Here is a 17,278-nt window from a genome sequence, read left to right on the forward strand (position 1 = left end):
TACTCTTGTGAATATTAAGAGCTGCATTTATTGAAGAACAGTACACTGCTGTGATTGACTTGACCACTGGGGGCGCATTTCGTGTCATAAATACACTATAACTGAATGCCACAGAATGCGCGTTCACGAAGAATAATCACTCATTCAGTAAGCGATCAATACATTTACAGCAACACAGCAAATAAATCCATTATTAAATGGATGTTTTGTGACAATCAACCTATTTTTAAGTCCCACAACAATATAAAAACCTCAAAACGGGAAAATAACTGCGTGCCATGGTGTTAATGAGTGCTGAACATCTACATAGTGTTTTAAAAATAATTGTATAATTAAAAAAATAATTAAAATATTAACTGAAAAAACTCTTGAGAAAAACTGGAGCATATTTAAAACGAGGTTATTTACCATTTACTTATGCATGACTTATGTAGGCCTAATCCAATGAAAACGAAAGAAATCATTAACCATTGGACATCTTCCTGACCACTGACCCTTAATATTAATGATAGGCTTACCATACATGTTTTGAATGAGAGAAAATTAATATAATAAAGATAAAATAATAAAAAGTATGTGCATATAATAATGATTATTACGTTGCTCTTATTGTTATTACATTGTTATTATTTGTTCGTGCGCGCGTATCTGTGAATGTGCTCGCTCTCACGGGAGCGCGCCTAAAGGATCTGCATGGAGTGCAGCAGCAGCGCGGTGACGGTCACGTGACGGAGTCTGCTGCTGGCTGAGTGAAGCGTGTTAGCAGGTAATTAAAAAAAAAAAAAAAAAATTCTTCAACAAGCCTCTTTATAGCAAGTGTTATCTAATTAATGTTTCTTTATCACCCGTCTCGTTTAATGCGCCGCTGAAGGGTTTTCGTGGTTATTTTGTCTTTAGTAGGGCTTTGTTTTGCCTCTTCAGTTTAGCCTGTTCGGGTTTAGCTCCGCTGTGAGGCAATTTTCCTCAAAAAATCCTTTAGCAACAAGCCCGTATCACGTATAACCCACATTTCTTCCTTTAAAACGTTCCGTTTCTATTAATCGTGATGGTTAGATCATATAGAGGGTTTAAATATTATTAACAAGGTCGTGAGTTAGCCAGCTATGCTACAACAATTGAAGAGAGGAAATGACATTAGAGAGCTCATGGACAAAGGAGAGCAGAGACTCTGTGTTTATACTCTTTGCAAACTCTCGGTTTGTTTTTTTTACATTGCCATGGGGTCAAAAACGACCATGTATAATTTGACCATGTAATATCTCCTTAATGAATGGATACAGATAAACAAGGATGCTGACCCTGGAAATCTGGATATAAATTCCCTTTGTTTGTGCCATCACATATTTTGTCTGGCCTTATGATTATGAATGCAGTTGTGTTTTAGGCTATAGATGTGCATTTTGTAGGTTTTTAGTGTTTAAAACCTAGAGGTCAAACAAAGTCGTTTATTTTGCTTTGATCACAGTTATTAAGTTTGAAGTGGGAAGGAGCCATCACATATTTTTTATTTATTTGTTTTAATTAAGGTTGTAAATGTGACTAGTATTTTTAGGCAATAGATGATCATTTTATGGGTTTTTATTCAACTTTACAGTAAAACAGCATCTTTTTTCCAGTTTAAAGTTTTCTAATGTGATGGAGCTGTTCATTCATAATCAAAGACCAAAATGATAATAATGTTTTTTGCACATTTAGTGCAGCATCTCTCAGTGTCCTTTAGATATATTGTGTCTGTCAATACAAGGACACTATGAGTGGTCTGCTGACCAGGAGGAAAAAAAGACTTTGTTCTGATTTTCCATTTTGTAAGGACCTCAGAAATGTCTCCACACGAGACCACAGCTTTGCCAGTGTCAGCTGATGGAATCACTTTTCTGGCTTGTTTTGCTTATTGTCATCACTATTAAATAGTTTGTGACCAGTGTTGCTTGCATTGCCATACCTGGCCCAGAGAGATTTTTTTATAACATATTTTGCAAAATGGGAATTTATGCTAGATATTATCTGATGATTCCCTTATGTCAGAATCCTTCTGGAACGTTGAACTCTGTCAGGCGTTTGCAGCGTGAATTCACTGGAAGGGTGTACACAAAAAGATCCCTTCTCTTAACTGCCAAGAAAAGCCCACTGTATCAACACAGAGGTTGTGTGTTGCCTTGTCTTCTGCGCAAGTAACGGCACTTGTTGGACTACCATTTAGGATATTTAGCTTACAAGTGAGGTTTTTTAAAGGAATAGGTTAGTCATAAGTGAAAGTCATTTATGATGTTTGTTTTATGTGTTTGTGTGTGTGTGTGTGAAGAAAATTTAGGCTTAGTCATTATTCACTGAAAATCTCCCCCTTACATTTGTCATATCTAGGGATGGAAATTTTAGAAAATTTAATGATTCAGATAGGGCTGTCATTATCAGTAATTTTTTTGTAATCGATTATTCTGGCGATTAATCGAGTAATCTGAAAATGATTTAACTCGGATTGCATAATGTTGTGGAGGTGAAGTAATTATTGGCTATAATGCCTTCATTAGCCTAACACCCCCTTTACACATGGGTCCCTATTTTAAGAGCGCAAGCATTAAGCGTAAAGTCAATTTTTGGTATTTCCCTGCAAGCATGTGCTAAGTCTAGGAACAAGTGGGGTTGTCGAAATTGCCTGCACAACGTGCAAATGGGATGGGTCAGGTGCAATTAAATTCTGAGGTTTTTCTGCGGTTATTCCGCTGTCTGCTTCCTATTATATAGTCCATTCCCTGTCAAGCACTAGCAATATAAACAAAGAAATCACAGTGACACGCTCTTTTTATTTTTTATTTTATTTTTTTACACATGGAAAATGCGATTCTCGTCAGAATTTGGATGTACGCTCAGTTAAATGATAGAGAATGTAAGTATTATTTATCATTTTTATCTACTGACACTAGGGCTGAAACGATTAGTCGACGTTATCGACAACTTCGAAAATAGAAATTGTCAACAAAAATTTTCTTTGCCGAATAGTCATTTGATGTCATTTAACGTAACATGAGATCACATTAAACTCTAATGATGATGCGTGAGAGCAGCACTGTAGTTCGCACCTGACTGAGGAGAGGAAGAGTTACACAGCTTTCCAAACAGCTTCAGTTGATTTAGATCGCAAAGTATGACGGAATTTTAATACAAAAATACAAAATAAGTAAATACAGAAGCACTCTCGTTGTGGAATAAGTGGAGCTGGAGCAAAACTTGCATGTTGAGCATCTTTAAAGGAAACACCCTGGTGTTACATCTTAAATGCAGTTCTATTTAATACATTATAGCTTTATTAAAGTTCAAATAATACAGAAGCAGATCATGTAAATAACTACAAACTCCGAAACTGCCATTTCTCTGTGCGGTCAGTGCCTCTTCTATGAGTTGCACTAAGTTTCCCGATCTAAGGGGGAGAGATTGAAACTGCACTTGGCTGATGCACACTCTGTTGTGGGGACGCTCATCCCTCAAGCGCGCACGCTTAATGCAGCTAGATTATAACGTGATTCACGACTTATTGAATCATAATATATGCCACTGTGTATTTCTTATCGTGAAGAAAATTGGCAATACGCAGCTTTATTAATAAGAGAGAGTTTGTTTTTTGTTAGTTAAAGATGGATTGAAGTGAACAGAAAGGTGAGAGAGGTTGTCTTCTCCCCATTATACACTGAAACAAAATACATTTTTGATTTGTTTTTGTTTTGGCTTGTTTTCCAATATAAAAATATAAAGATGCATTCACCTGAGAAGCAGCATATAAAATATTTAGACTTGCTTTTAGAGAATAGATCTTGAATATAAGTATATTTTGTCTTTACTACACTTGCAGAAGTATAATCAAGTGAAAAAAATCACTTATATACAAAATACACTTTTATTTAAGAGACATTCTCTTAAAGCATGTCTAAATATCTTATATGTTGCTTCTCAAGTAAATATATCTTGTTTTAAGGATTTTTAGACAATTTGAAATGGAAAACAAGACAAAAACACTTGATGATAATAGGATTTTTGCAGTGAATTTTTTTACTAAATTAAACGTAATAAGTATTTTTTCCCTTTAAATCAGTGAATGTCATTTAGAGGTATTTTTAAAAGATGATTTTGTCCTCTATGTTTAGTAAGCACATTTAATACAACCTTTCATGTCGGGGCACAAGCTGAATAATCGGTTAAGAGCTAATGATTAATCATTGCAATAATCACAGAATAGTCGAATAATCATTCTAATAATCGTTAGATTAATCGATTATCAAAATAATCGTTAGTTGCAGCCCTAACTGACACACAAATCATGACTAGTATTAACAGTGATTGTATCGGAATGCACTTCACTTCTACCGGTCAACATTGATTTAAAAAAATTAAATTCATTTATTAAAAAGTGAAAAAATGAAACCAAAAATATTTCTAAATTCAAATTACACTTCAAACAAAATGAAAATATAATCAAAATAACGAAGTGGTCAAAAAAATCATACCAAATTCAAACATTTTACTCTCTCCTTCCACCAGCCTATTTTGTAGTGATAAAACAATCACTCTATGACAACAGGGAGAAAATTACTAGTAGGCTACAAATTAAATCATAAATACAATTGTAAATAAACAATAATATTATTTTTACTGTTATATGAATTATTAATAATAAAAATAAACCATGACCTCTAGAAAATGTAACACAAATCTCATAATTTTTAGTTTCAACAGATGTCTTCAACTGTGATGGTCAGGGACATTATTTGATGTTCTGTCCTTTCAGAATTTGAACATGAACTTTATTACCACCTGCTGATGGAATCTCCAAACTGCAAATGCAGGAACTGAATTTGGACTTTGCACTGAGTTAAGAGGTGGTATTGAAACGTCTTAGCACAATGACACATTTTTCAGGAAAATATTGTAAAAATTGTGCTTTGAGCCACTTCATTTACATACAATACAACCATAGTTTGCATGCCTACACCCACAGTAGCGCAAACACTCCCACCCACGGCCATTTGTGTTTTGTGCTGGCACGAAAATTGTACTTAGAATTAGCGCTCTCACGAAAATTTCCGTCTGCAGAACTGTCACTTGCTGGATGTTTTTTGTTTTTGGCACCATTCTGAGTAAATTCTAGAAACTATTGTGCATGAAAATCCCAGGAGATCAGCAGTTACAGAAATACTCAAACAAGCCCGTCTTTCACCAACAATCATGCTACTGATCAGGGACCAAAATTACTGATCAGGGGCCTGGGTAGTCAGTGGTAAAATACGCTGGTTACCACCCCTGGAGTTCCCTAGTTCAAATCCCAGGGCATGCTGAGTGACTCCAGCCAGGTCTCCTTAGCAACCAAATTGGCCCGGTTGCTAGGGAGGGTAGAGTCACATGGGGTAACCTCCTCGTGGACTGAGGCGAATCACTACGTGACCACGAGGACTTAAAAGCACATTGGGAATTGGGCATTCCAAATTGGAAAAAAAACAAAAAAACATTTACTGATCAGATTTTTTCCCCATTCTGATGGTTGATGTGAACATTAACTGAAGCTCCTGACCTGTATCTGCATGACTTTATGCATTGCACTGCTGCCACACAATTGGCTGATTATATAATCGCATGAATAAATAGGTGTACCTAATAAAGTGGTCGGTGAGTGTTTATGCCATTATAATGGATACTACGCCCCTGAATGTTGTACTTATAAAATTAAAACAAGTACAACGGATAAAAATAGACCATGACGGAAATTTTACAATTCAGTCCATCAGAGTGACGGATAGGCTGATTTTTCCTAGCGCAACCTCTGACTGTAGTGTTACCTATAGAGCATTTCAAGAATGTAAACAAAAACAAAGGAATTAGAACCTTCAAAATTATTACCATATCCTTTGAACAAAGTTTCTTTTTAAAGGTAAGTCAGTCCTCTCGTTGGCCGTCTTTGGAAAGTGCAGCTCCTATCTACTTGAATGGGGAAAGAACGACATCTCAAACGGTTGGTCAAGATTGTGATCAACGAACATATTTCAAATTGGCAGTAAAATCTGACAACACTGTTAGGCGGGGTGAGCAAGAGACGGACACAGTGGGTGTGGCTTCAGGCCTTGGAGAGGCATTTATTTAAAATCAGCGGCCTGGCTTCCCTGGGCCTCGGCACTTGAGGGGAATTGCGGCCCGACATCCTGACCTGTCGGCCGCTGTGCGTGCTCCAATCCTCGGCGTCAGCTCACTGGGAAACAGGGAAAAGTCACTGCAGGCGACGAAGATCCATGGGAGGGGCGTTTCATTCAATTTCTCCCATTAATTTTAATAGAAGTGGCCTGTCTCTGCTAAATAGTCTCTGTTTTGACAAGCAGGGAATATTCAAGGAACAGTGATGTCACTTGATGTCACCAACGAATAGTCCTTGAAATTGTCTATATGTTGCATGCTGTAGATTCAAAAGAACTGGCTCATCAAAGTCATTCGTTCGGGAACAGTTAACGGAATCGAGAATCAAGAAAATCATACAGTTCTGGTATTTAAAAAAAATGGAACCAGTTCTAAACAAGAACAAACAAAAATCATCTTGATGCATGAATGAGATTTGAGCTACGGAGGAGGGCAAATACTTTAATTTCAGTGTGTTTCAAAGAGATGAGGGTGATTAAGTTGAATTTTCAAATTAAAGTTTTGTTCCTTTGTTACATAAAGTTCTTTCATAAATATGCTTTTCATGGGTAATAAAATGGGTCACTTAAGCAGGATTGACACATGTTTTATGATGAGAGTCCTGCTTTTCCTGACATCTTATAGACAAGAAATGTGTAATGTAAACACTGCTGTGGTAAAGCTAAATGTTTTGATCAATACATTGCCTACTTGTAAATGTAGTACTTATTCTGTAGTGTGAAAATAACTGTACAGTACAATCTTTGTCCTTGATCTGGATTGTTTTTCTGTTTTCCTGCATAAGGTAATGGCCTTGTGATATAGTGTGTTTTATGAGGACAGTACAGGGTTCCTGGTGAAGTGTTAGCAGGACACCAGTGTGATCTCGTAGCGTGGTCTTGGTCTTCATTTCAGCAGGCGTTGGATAAGCTAGTGTGTTTTTTCTACAAGGGTTTCTGGCGGTCAGAGTATTGCTCAATCTTGCCCAACTGGGTGTAGAAGAAAAGAAACCTGATACGGCCCCAGTGTGTTTGCCTGACATTCGGAAAGCTCTGCACGGGACACCGAAGGGAAGATCTGCAGAAAACATCAACTAGATAGCTTGAACAAAAGCTTTTAGTATCCGGATCGTCTGCAAATGTTTGGATAAGAAACTAGGACAGGACATCGACGCATTTTCTGAGTAATAACCTCTCCCTGTTTTTGGCCTTGTTTTTTGCAGATTTTTCTGTTTTGTACATACATTGTTTTGTATATACTGTATATGATGACCTCGGTGGGCATCGAGCGAGCCCGGGGCACTCGGGACAAAGCGCTGCCTACTACCACACAGACCACACAGCCACAGAAACAGCTTCAGGTGAGTAAACAACAAGAAACACAGGCTTTCTTTCGGAATAACATACTGCTATATTTTTCTTACTATTTCTGTATACCAGGGTGGCTGGTGAATGCCCATTTTACCAACCACTTAGTTTTTTTGCCAGCCACTTTGATTTTTCAGACATTATATATATATATATATACATACACACACACTGTATATACAAATAGAGGCTAAAGAGTTGACAAGCACAGAACAGAAACTTCTAGTTCAAGCACCATTTCTGAGGCTATACTGAATTATGATGACATGACAATTCACCTAATGTCATTTGCTATGTATATGGTAACGTATGTAGCCACAAATATTTGGAATTAAGCAATGCCAAAATAAACTGAACCTGCAGAATTACTTTCTGCTGTGTAGAAATAATGCAAACTAAACTCGGAGCACTTCCTGAGATGGTCTGAGATAATTTACAGTGTTCTTATAGACGACACTATTCTTGCTAACTGTTTTCAGACAACTGAAACAGAGAAGAATAAGTGAGAACGCTATGCATTCGCATAGCAAAAATATATATATATATTTTTTCCAGATATGATAACTGGATGCCACTTGCTAAATTAAAGAAATGTTCCAGTTTTGTGGGGCCTGTGTAGCTCAGCGTGTATTGATGCTGACTACCACCCCTGGAGTCACGAGTTCGAATCCAGGGCGTGCTGAGTGACTCCAGCCAGGTCTCCTAAGCAACCAAATTGGCCCAGTTGCTAGGGAGGGTAGAGTCACATGGGGTAACCTCCTCGTGGTTGCGATTAGTGGTTCTCGCTCTCAATGGGGTGCGTGGTAAGATGTGTGTGGATTGCGGAGTGTAACATGAGCCTCCACGTGCTGGGAGTCTCCGCGGTGTCATGCACAACAAGCCACGTGATGAGATGCGCGGATTGATTGTCTCAGAAGCGGAGGCAACTGAGACTTGTCCTCTGCCACCCGGATTGAGGTGAGTAACTGCGCCACCACGAGGACCTACTAAGTAGTGGGAATTGGGCATTCCAAACTGGGAGAAAAGGGGATTAAAAAAAATGAAATATTCCAGTTTTAATATAAGTTGAGCTCAATCGACAGCATTTGTCGCATAATGTTGATTATTCGTCCCCATTTAGCCTACCTAGAAAAATTACAATTCGCTGTTACACTAAGGCACTAACAGTGGAAGTGAATGGGGCTTTCCATAAACGTTTTTGTTTCAAAAGTATAGCCAGAAGACGTCAACATTATACATGTTAACATGATTTTAGCATGATAAAATCACTTACTAACCATATCTGTGCAAAGTTAGCTATGTCTAGTGTTACAGCTTTGTTGTCATGACAACTTAACTCCAGTAAATCCCTGATTGTATCACACTGAAATCATGTTAACACGTATAATGTTTATGCATTATGCTATACTTTTGAATTGGTGTTTATTTTAAGGTATATGGACTGGCCCCATTCACTTCCATTGTAAGTGCCTGTAAACTCGATTTTTGCTTTTTCTAAAAATAAACGAGGGACAAGTCCAAATATTTTTTTGTGGTAATCAATGTTATGCCACAAATGCTGTTGATTGAGCTTATGGCTATGTTCAGACTGCCACTTAAAAATCTGATTTTTTTGCATATCCGGATTGTATCCAGATGTGTTTTGATAGTCCGGACAGCAAAAAAACCACATGAAATCAGATTTTTCCGAATCTGATTCAAATCACATCGGGAGGTGGTTTCAAATGCGATTTAAATCAGATTTTTTCAGGTGCGTCTCAGTCCGGATGCTCTGGCTGCTCAAATCGGATTTCAAATGGTCTTTTGCATCACTCTAAACGCGACACACAACAATGACGTCAAAAATCAGTGACTGCAGCACGGAACATCACAATATTTACCAGTCTCCTCCGTCGCTGAGTTTTTCTTGTGCGATAGAAGAATTCTGCACTGCGACTGGACAGGGCACTTAGTTGGAGAGCGAAATGATGCACCTCCATTTTTCCCGCATCTGTTTTGAAAGCATCGTCACGTGGGTACGCCTACGTCGTTACCAAAGCAACCCATTCAGATAGGTTGGTTATGTCTAAACCTGCAAATCTGATTTGATCACTTGCAATTAATAGTGCGGACCGTCTGCCTGAAAAGATCTGATTTGAGAAAACATCAGATTTTCCTGCAATCTGAACATAGCCTAACTTGTATTGAACCTGGACCATCCCTTTAAACATGCAACATAATGAGGTCATGTGACACAAATGTACTATTAATTTAAATGTTTACTGTTGCATAATGCATATTGTTGCACATACTGTTTTTAAAAATATAGTATGCCATATACAATATATATGGTGCAGTAGGCTAGTATTTACACTCACAGTGGACTATGTCTGGTTCCATTTGTCTGTGATATATCTTGGCCATAAAACTTCTTATTCAGTTTCCTTTTTTATTTAACAATTCTTTCACCCTTTCTTATTCTGCTGTTCCTAACTTCATTCAATTCCAATTGCAGGCTACAGCTGAACAAATTAGACTGGCTCAGATGATCTATGACAAGAATGATGCAGATTTTGAGGACAAAGTCAAACAGGTGTGAGAAACACTTTTCTGTTAGAGTTTGAAGCACACACATCAGTGGTTTAAATGAATATTTTAATTGGAAATGTAGTCATCTACATGTTGTTTCAATCCGAATATGTATAACTATTTCTTTGTTGAAGACAAAAAGGGGTTAGGCAGAATGTTACAATTCACTTTCATTGTATGGAAAAAAGACAATGACAACATTAGGCTAAATGATTATAGAGTAAATGATGACAGAATTTTCTTTTTTGGGTGAGCTATCCCTTTAACATCAGCGATGTTCTTGTATTTGCTTTGCTCACAGCTCATGGAGGTTACAGGGCAAAACCAGGATGATTGCATGGTTGCTCTCCACGACTGCAATGAGGATGTCAACAGAGCCATCAACTTCCTGCTTGAGGGGACCTCTGATGCGGTAAGAGGGCTTGTGTCTTCAGAAGCCCATATATCAGATCACACAGATGCACGAGTGGTCTAGACTACTTAGTTGGCACTATAGCTCATGACAGAGGTTCTTGAACAAGGGGAAGTAAACTAGTTGTATTGGAAATGTTGTGGCTACTGTCAGCTGTTTTATGGTAGGGTGTAAAAGCAAAACAATGATTTGTCTGGCCAGGCTTTGTTTGCTTTTTCATGGGTCGTTTGAAAGGTGAAATTGTTTTAATTCTTCTGTGTATGCTTTTTAAAAATTTAACAATAATATACCACAGTGCTTACTGTCCCTACCAGATTTTTTTGTCATTGACGCTAATCTACTTCAGAGATGGTCTATAGTCTAGGACTATTGTTGTGGTGAAATTTGAGAGGCCTCTATTTATAAAGTGAGGTTTGTTTGAATGATTTCTGGGAATGTAACTCAGAAATAGAATGTGGGTCACTTCAACCACAGATTCAGAAGTTAATCCTGTGTCATAACAGACCTCTGCCTCCACCACAGTGCCTAAATACAAGCTCCTAATTGTCCTTCACCAGCAAGGATGATTCAACAGTGGAAAAAAAACCTTTGTTTACAAGGAAAAAAAATTCAATGTACACTGGGCTGTGCCGCTACAATACGCTGAAAATTATTCTGCATATTCACTTTGTTTGGTTTATCGTGATGTATTCAATTTTATATATATGTATTGTGAGGAGGTTGGTCCTAATGTGAAGTATTCTGGCTTTACCAGTTTTTTGCAGTAACACTTTTCTCTGTCTCATGCAGACCTCTTGGGAAACGGTAGGGAAAAAGAAAAGTCTTGGGAAGGATGGCACCTCCACAGACAGTAAGGAGAACAAGGAGAACAGGGAGAAGAAAGGAGAGCGGGAAAGCAGCAAGGGTCGTGGAGGAGCGAGTCGTCGTGGTAGAGGTACCAGTCGCAATAGGCCAGGTGAGTGTGTTGATGAAGGCTGGAGATTTTAGCTGTTTTGACTGTCCAGCAGCCCTGGATATGAGGCCATTTTAACACTCAAAATGTACTGTTGTTATTTTAAAGTACAGCAATGCTTGCATGTGACCTACTAACCTAAATTTATACAGTTGCTAATGAGAACCATTTACTGCAAAGGTCTATTTACACTAAGTCTGAATTTTTGGCACAAAAATAATTTCTGACCATTTCTGGCCATAAGAATTGGACTGTTTTCCCCATTTGAGTTTGTGTGAAGAGGTTTTAAATTTAATTTTTTTTCCTACCCTGTGTTCGATTTCATTATACTATCTGTATAGTGAGGACTGAGGAGAATGGTGTGGAGCCTGCTCCTGTTGAGAGAGGAGCTGACCGTGGCCGCAGGGGTAGAGGGAGAGGTAAGCGCAAATATTTTACATTGATGGATACATGCTTGCATCATACCTGCAAACTAGTCGCCTTTCAGTGAAATTCGCCATTTTTGAATCCAAAATAGGTCATTGTGGAGGCGCGGGCGTGGTCGAACGCCCATCTGGGGAGAGAGGAAGCGGTAAGGAGGTTCATCTGAGATTAATTACTGGTAATTACTCTTTCTGTGTTTGCAGTGAGAGACAGTGGAGATAAAAATGGCCCAGTGCACAGAGAGAGCGAGAGGGGCACATGTGAGACTGAGTGTCTATTACTGAGTGTTTGAACGATTGCTGTTAAGCGGAACTTTATTTGTGTATGCTGAAAAGCCATTTTTGTTGCATGTAAGCTGAAAAGCAATTGTTGTTTGCTGATAATTAAAATCTGACTCACATGGATTGTGGAAACCGGCTCCCGCTTCCTCTCTTATCTGCCCGACAACGAACCTTGTCACACTGGTGCTGAAACCCAGGATAAGGAGGAAGGATACACTGTTATGGAGTCATCATCGCTGCTGGAAGTCTTCGATCCCTCGCCAGCCTCCACCAGTCCAAACACCAGGCCCTCATGGATCTGCGGGTGGAACAACCTTCAAGGCCAAGAGGAGGACCAACGGGCATTGCGGAGCTTAGTACCCCAGGAGGGGGCGTCCACTGCAACCCCAGCAGCAGTGAGCCCCCCCCCCCCCAGTTAGTCTCCCGACTGCCGACGTGGACGGCGGAGTGGGTCCAGTGCCACCAACTGGTGTCGCTGGATGAAACAGTACAGCTGGCGGAAGACCATCTAGCAGACCATCTACGTGCCCCGCTCTCTCTCTCTCTCTCTCTCTGTCTCTGTCTCTGTTGTCCCCCTTCCTTCCACCCTGTCCCATTTCCCCGGAGATGGGGGAACAATCCAATTGATTAGAGTTGGCATGGACCTCGTTGGGCCATTAGAACGGTCAGCACGCAGGCACCGCTTTGTGCTAGTTCTGGTGGACTACGCAATGTGATACCTGGAAGCAGTGCTGTTGCGTAACATCTCAGCATGTAGTGTTGCGGAGGCACTCTTCAAAATAATCTCCCTAGTAGGGATTCTGAAAGAAATCCTCACTTATCAGGGCACTACTTTCATGTCACGTACACTACGCGAGCTGTACGAATTATTGAGTATTAAATTGATTCGGACAAGCGTGTACCATCCACAAACGGATGGCTTGGTCAAATGATTTAATAAGAACTTAAGAAATATGATTCGTAAATTAGTGCACGAAGATGCTCAGAATTGGGATAAGTGGCTTGAACCCCTGATATTTGCAGTATGAGAGGTCCCGCAAGCCTCCACAGGGTTTTCCCCGTTTGAATTGTTATATGGGCATAAGCCCTGTGGCGTGTTAGATGTCATGAAGGAAAATTGGGAGAAGGGACCTTCACAGAGCAAAAATGAAATTCAGTACATTCTTGACCTGAGAACAAAACTCCACACACACTGGGGTGTCTATCACAGGAGAATTTGCTACAGGCACAAGAACGTCAGTCCACGCTGTATAACAGGGGAGCTCGTCTACGGGAATTTGTTCCGGGAGATAAAATATTTGTATTACTGCCCACATTGAGCTCGAAATTACTCGAAGTGGCAAGGGCCCTTTGAGGTCACACGGCGAGTTGGGGAAGTCGACTATGAGGTAGTGCGTACGGATAGGGGTGGAGCTTGTCAGATTTACCACCTCAAACTACTAAAACCATGGAGAGAGGTGGTCCCCGTATCCATGGCGACAGTAGATCCGGAGAGGGAGGAGTTTGGACTGGAGGTGAATCTAAAAGCCAATCAGTTCATCCCAGTCCCTTGTGGAGACCACCTCTCACCATCACAATGTACGTAGGTTGCCAGATTGCAAAATAATTTCTCTGATATGTTCTCGCCTCTCCGCGGCCACACTAATCTCAAAGAACACCCCATCGAGACAACCCCAGGGGTAGTGGTACGTAATCGGCCCTACCGATTTAACCAAACACAAGAAACAGGTAGTACAGGAAGAATTAAAGGCTATGCTGGATATGGGGTTAATAGAAGAATCCCACAGTGATTGGGCCTGCCTGGTGGTTCTGGTGCCTAAGAGCGATGGCTCGGTCCGGTTCTGTCTGGATTATAGGAAAGTCAATCCAATGCCTTTTATTCGACACTGGATTTAACAAAGGGTTATTGGCAGATCTTCTTAACACCGATGTCCCTTGAGAAAAAGGCCTTCTCCACACCGTTTGGGTTACACCAATTTGTGACCCTTCCATTCGGTTTGTTTAGGGCCCCGGCTACATTTAAGTATCTTATGGATAGAGTCCCAGACCGTACGCTTTGTATGCCGCTGCTTATTTGGATGATATCATTATTTACAGTAATGATTTGCAGCGGCACATGCAGCATCTGGGGGCCGTTCTGAGGTCGCTGCAACGAGCGGGGCTCACAGCAAACCCAAAGAAGTGCGCAATTGGGTGGGTGGAGGTACGGTGTCTGGGGTTCCACTTGGGGCATGGGCAGGTGCGGCCCCAAATTGATAAAACCACAGCAATTGCGACCTGCCCGAGACCCAAGACCAAAAAGGAGGTGAGACGGTTCCTGGGGCTGGCTGGCTATTATCAAAGGTTTGTGCCTAATTATTCGGACGTCACCAGCTCCAAACCCAGTCCAGTGGACGGAGCCATGCCAACAGGCTTTCACGCAGGTAAAAGCTGCACTTTGTGGCTGGCCGCTTCTGCACTCCCCTGATTTCTGTCTCACCTTTGTTTTGCAGATGGATGCATCGGACGGGGCTGGGTGCTGTACTGTCCCAGGTAGTGCAGGGGGAGGATCGCCCGGTGCTGTACATTAGTTGGAAGCTCTCTATGAGAGAGACGAAGTACAGCACCATAGAGAAGGAATGCTTGGCTATCAAGTGGGTAGTCCTTACTCTCTGCTACTATTTGTTGGGACGAGCATTCACCCTCTGCTCGGACCATGCCCCGCTCCAATGGCTCCACCGCTTGAAGGATGCCAACGCCCGAATCACCCGTTTTGATCTGGCACTCCAGCCATTTAAGTTGGAGGTGGTCCACTGACCGGGGGCGCAGATGGCTGTCGAGGACTTCCTCTCCAGAAAAGGGGGTGGGGGGGGAGTGGGCAGACCGGACATTTCCCCCGGCCTGAGTCAGGCAGTGGGGCTATGTGGATGCGAAGGCATGGTCGAACGCCCGTCTGGGGAGAGAGGAAGCGGTAAGGAGGTTCATCTAAGATGAATTGCTGGTAATTACTGTTTCTGTGTTTGCAGTGAGAGACGGGGGAGATAAAAATGGCCCTGTACACAGAGAGAGCGAGAGGGGCACACGAGAGACTGTGTGTCTATTACTGAGTGTTTGAACGATTGCTGAAAAGCGGAACTTTATTTGTGCATGCTGAAAAGCCATTTTTATTGTGTGTAAGCTGACAAGCGATTGCTGTTTGCTGATCATTAAAATCTGACTCGCGTGGATTGTGGAAACGGCTCCCACTTCCTCTTTTTTTTTTTCTGCCTGACAACGAACCTTGTCACAGCCATTTGTTAAACTTCAGTGTTAGGTGAACAAGCATTTTGTTCGGCTGATCGTGTCCGTGATAGGAGCAGCACAAACAGGTGGACGCGTGCACACCACTGCCTCAGCGTTTGACAGACGTGGGCGTTTCTCTTTTTTGCCGACACACAAAAAGCTCTATTCGTGCTTCCAAACCAGGGGTAAGGTATCCATACTGTTGCATTGTTTGGTGCAAAACTGATTTTCTAACTTTATTTGTCACTTTATATACTCCACAGAATTTGTTAATAAAGAACATGACTTAAACGTGTTGTAGAATCGCCACAAAGTTTGGCTAGTAGTAACGCACGGACTTGCTTTATGATGTCTGTTTGAACATCTCTTATGTTCTTTACTGTCAGTTGTTGATAAATAAAAATAAAAAAGGCATTAATATAAATCACATCGTGCAGAACTGGCAAAGAAACAGTGCAGCAACTCTGTAGTCTATGGCTTCTCATTTCGAAAACTGTCCCTTTTACTTGCATCCTTTGCATCCTGTCAGCTACCTCTTAGGATACAATGAAAAGATGCAAGCGAGGAATCAAAGTGAAATGTATTTGTAAAATAAAATGTCCTGCTTATTTAAGCTTCATTTCAGAGCGTTACCTTTGAGCAGCTGCATTCCCTCGGAACGCTTGCCGTTATGTTGTTCAAATTTGATTTATTTATATATTGAGAATAAATCCTAATAATTCAAGATGCACTCTCGAATATGTGACAGTTGCAGTTAAAACAGCAGTGAAACATGAATTAGAACTATTGTGTCAGATGTGAAGTGGGAGGAGAATTTATGCATGTGTCAGGTGCTTCGACACAAAATATTTCCACATTGAATCCACCTGTGCATTCTCTCTCAATCCTCCTCATAAAGGTTCCTCTGTCCTCATTTCAGTTATTTTTCATAAAAACATGCGCTAGATGAAGGTCTCTTTGCAGCGTTTGCCTTGTTTTTAGACACTGAAAAAGAACTTAGACTGTTAAAAATGCATCTCAAGACACCTGCGTTCTGCCTTTTTCATTGCGCTGCATCTTGCTTTTTAGCACAAGGACGCATTTGGTCTGAACCAAGGTCAGAAATTAACAAGGGTTTAGGGCAAAAATGCCACTGAAGGTGACAAAAATGACCCCGAAATTAAAAATGTGGGGACAAAAAGAAAGTGCCACTTATGATTTCGATGTCTTATTTGTAACATCGGATATATTTCTTTTTCATTCTAGACCTAATATATACGTATCACATGAAATTATTTGATGTTCATTTAAATTTATAGGTAACTGCTTTTCTGGTTATTCATGTTGAACATGTTTTTTAAGGAATTGATTAATTTGAAGTATTTGAAATAACACAATGATGTCAAATTGTCATATTTTGTATGGTTATAAAATATGCCCTAACAATGCCCTAATAATGGCTAAAAAAAAAATGCACCTAAAAACTACTCTGGGGGGCAAATGTTGCCCCTTAATAGAAAAGTTAAATTCTGACACTAGTGTAAATAGCCTCTTTTAAAAATGCTTTAGCTAATTGTTACATAAATGGTATGCATACTTAAAATATTATTACTTGAAAAAATCCTACAGTCACCCATGAATGGGGCTATGCCATTATTATGCCACATTATTATGGAACGAATTTTAGCAAAGGAAAATGTTTTTAAATATAATAGAATAACAAAGAATAAAATATATTGATAGACGCATGTAAAAAAGCACAAAAATGACATTTGCAATCTTTTACATGTTACTTTTCGCACTTTAACAAGCCAAACCCCCGACGCAACTTCTCATAGAGGGTTTTAGCACACTGCTGACAGTCTAACAGTTATAGCACAAATAG

The 17,278-nt window shown here is 40.2% G+C and overlaps 1 protein-coding gene across 6 annotated transcripts in view; it reads left to right on the top strand.

Moving 5' to 3' along the window:
- Positions 1–682: 682 nt before the first annotated feature.
- Positions 683–17,278, top strand: part of LOC127428631 (ubiquitin-associated protein 2-like) — a 38,436-nt gene continuing 21,840 nt past the window's right edge. For 2 of the 6 annotated variants that reach the window (XM_051677094.1, XM_051677095.1), the window contains exons 1-7: positions 683–766; positions 7,373–7,510; positions 10,012–10,089; positions 10,387–10,497; positions 11,287–11,452; positions 11,791–11,868; positions 11,967–12,050. In XM_051677094.1, coding sequence (XP_051533054.1) covers positions 7,415–7,510; positions 10,012–10,089; positions 10,387–10,497; positions 11,287–11,452; positions 11,791–11,868; positions 11,967–12,050 — 613 coding nt within the window. In that variant the 5' untranslated portion in view covers positions 683–766; positions 7,373–7,414. Of the gene's footprint in view, positions 767–7,372; positions 7,511–10,011; positions 10,090–10,386; positions 10,498–11,286; positions 11,453–11,790; positions 11,869–11,966; positions 12,051–12,568; positions 15,104–17,278 lie in introns of those variants that run through there. The other 4 variants (XM_051677097.1, XM_051677098.1, XM_051677096.1 and 1 more) reach the window with 3 other exon arrangements.

This window comes from Myxocyprinus asiaticus, chromosome 38 (assembly GCF_019703515.2).
Source record: "Myxocyprinus asiaticus isolate MX2 ecotype Aquarium Trade chromosome 38, UBuf_Myxa_2, whole genome shotgun sequence".
Classification (NCBI taxonomy): Eukaryota; Metazoa; Chordata; class Actinopteri; order Cypriniformes; family Catostomidae; genus Myxocyprinus; species Myxocyprinus asiaticus.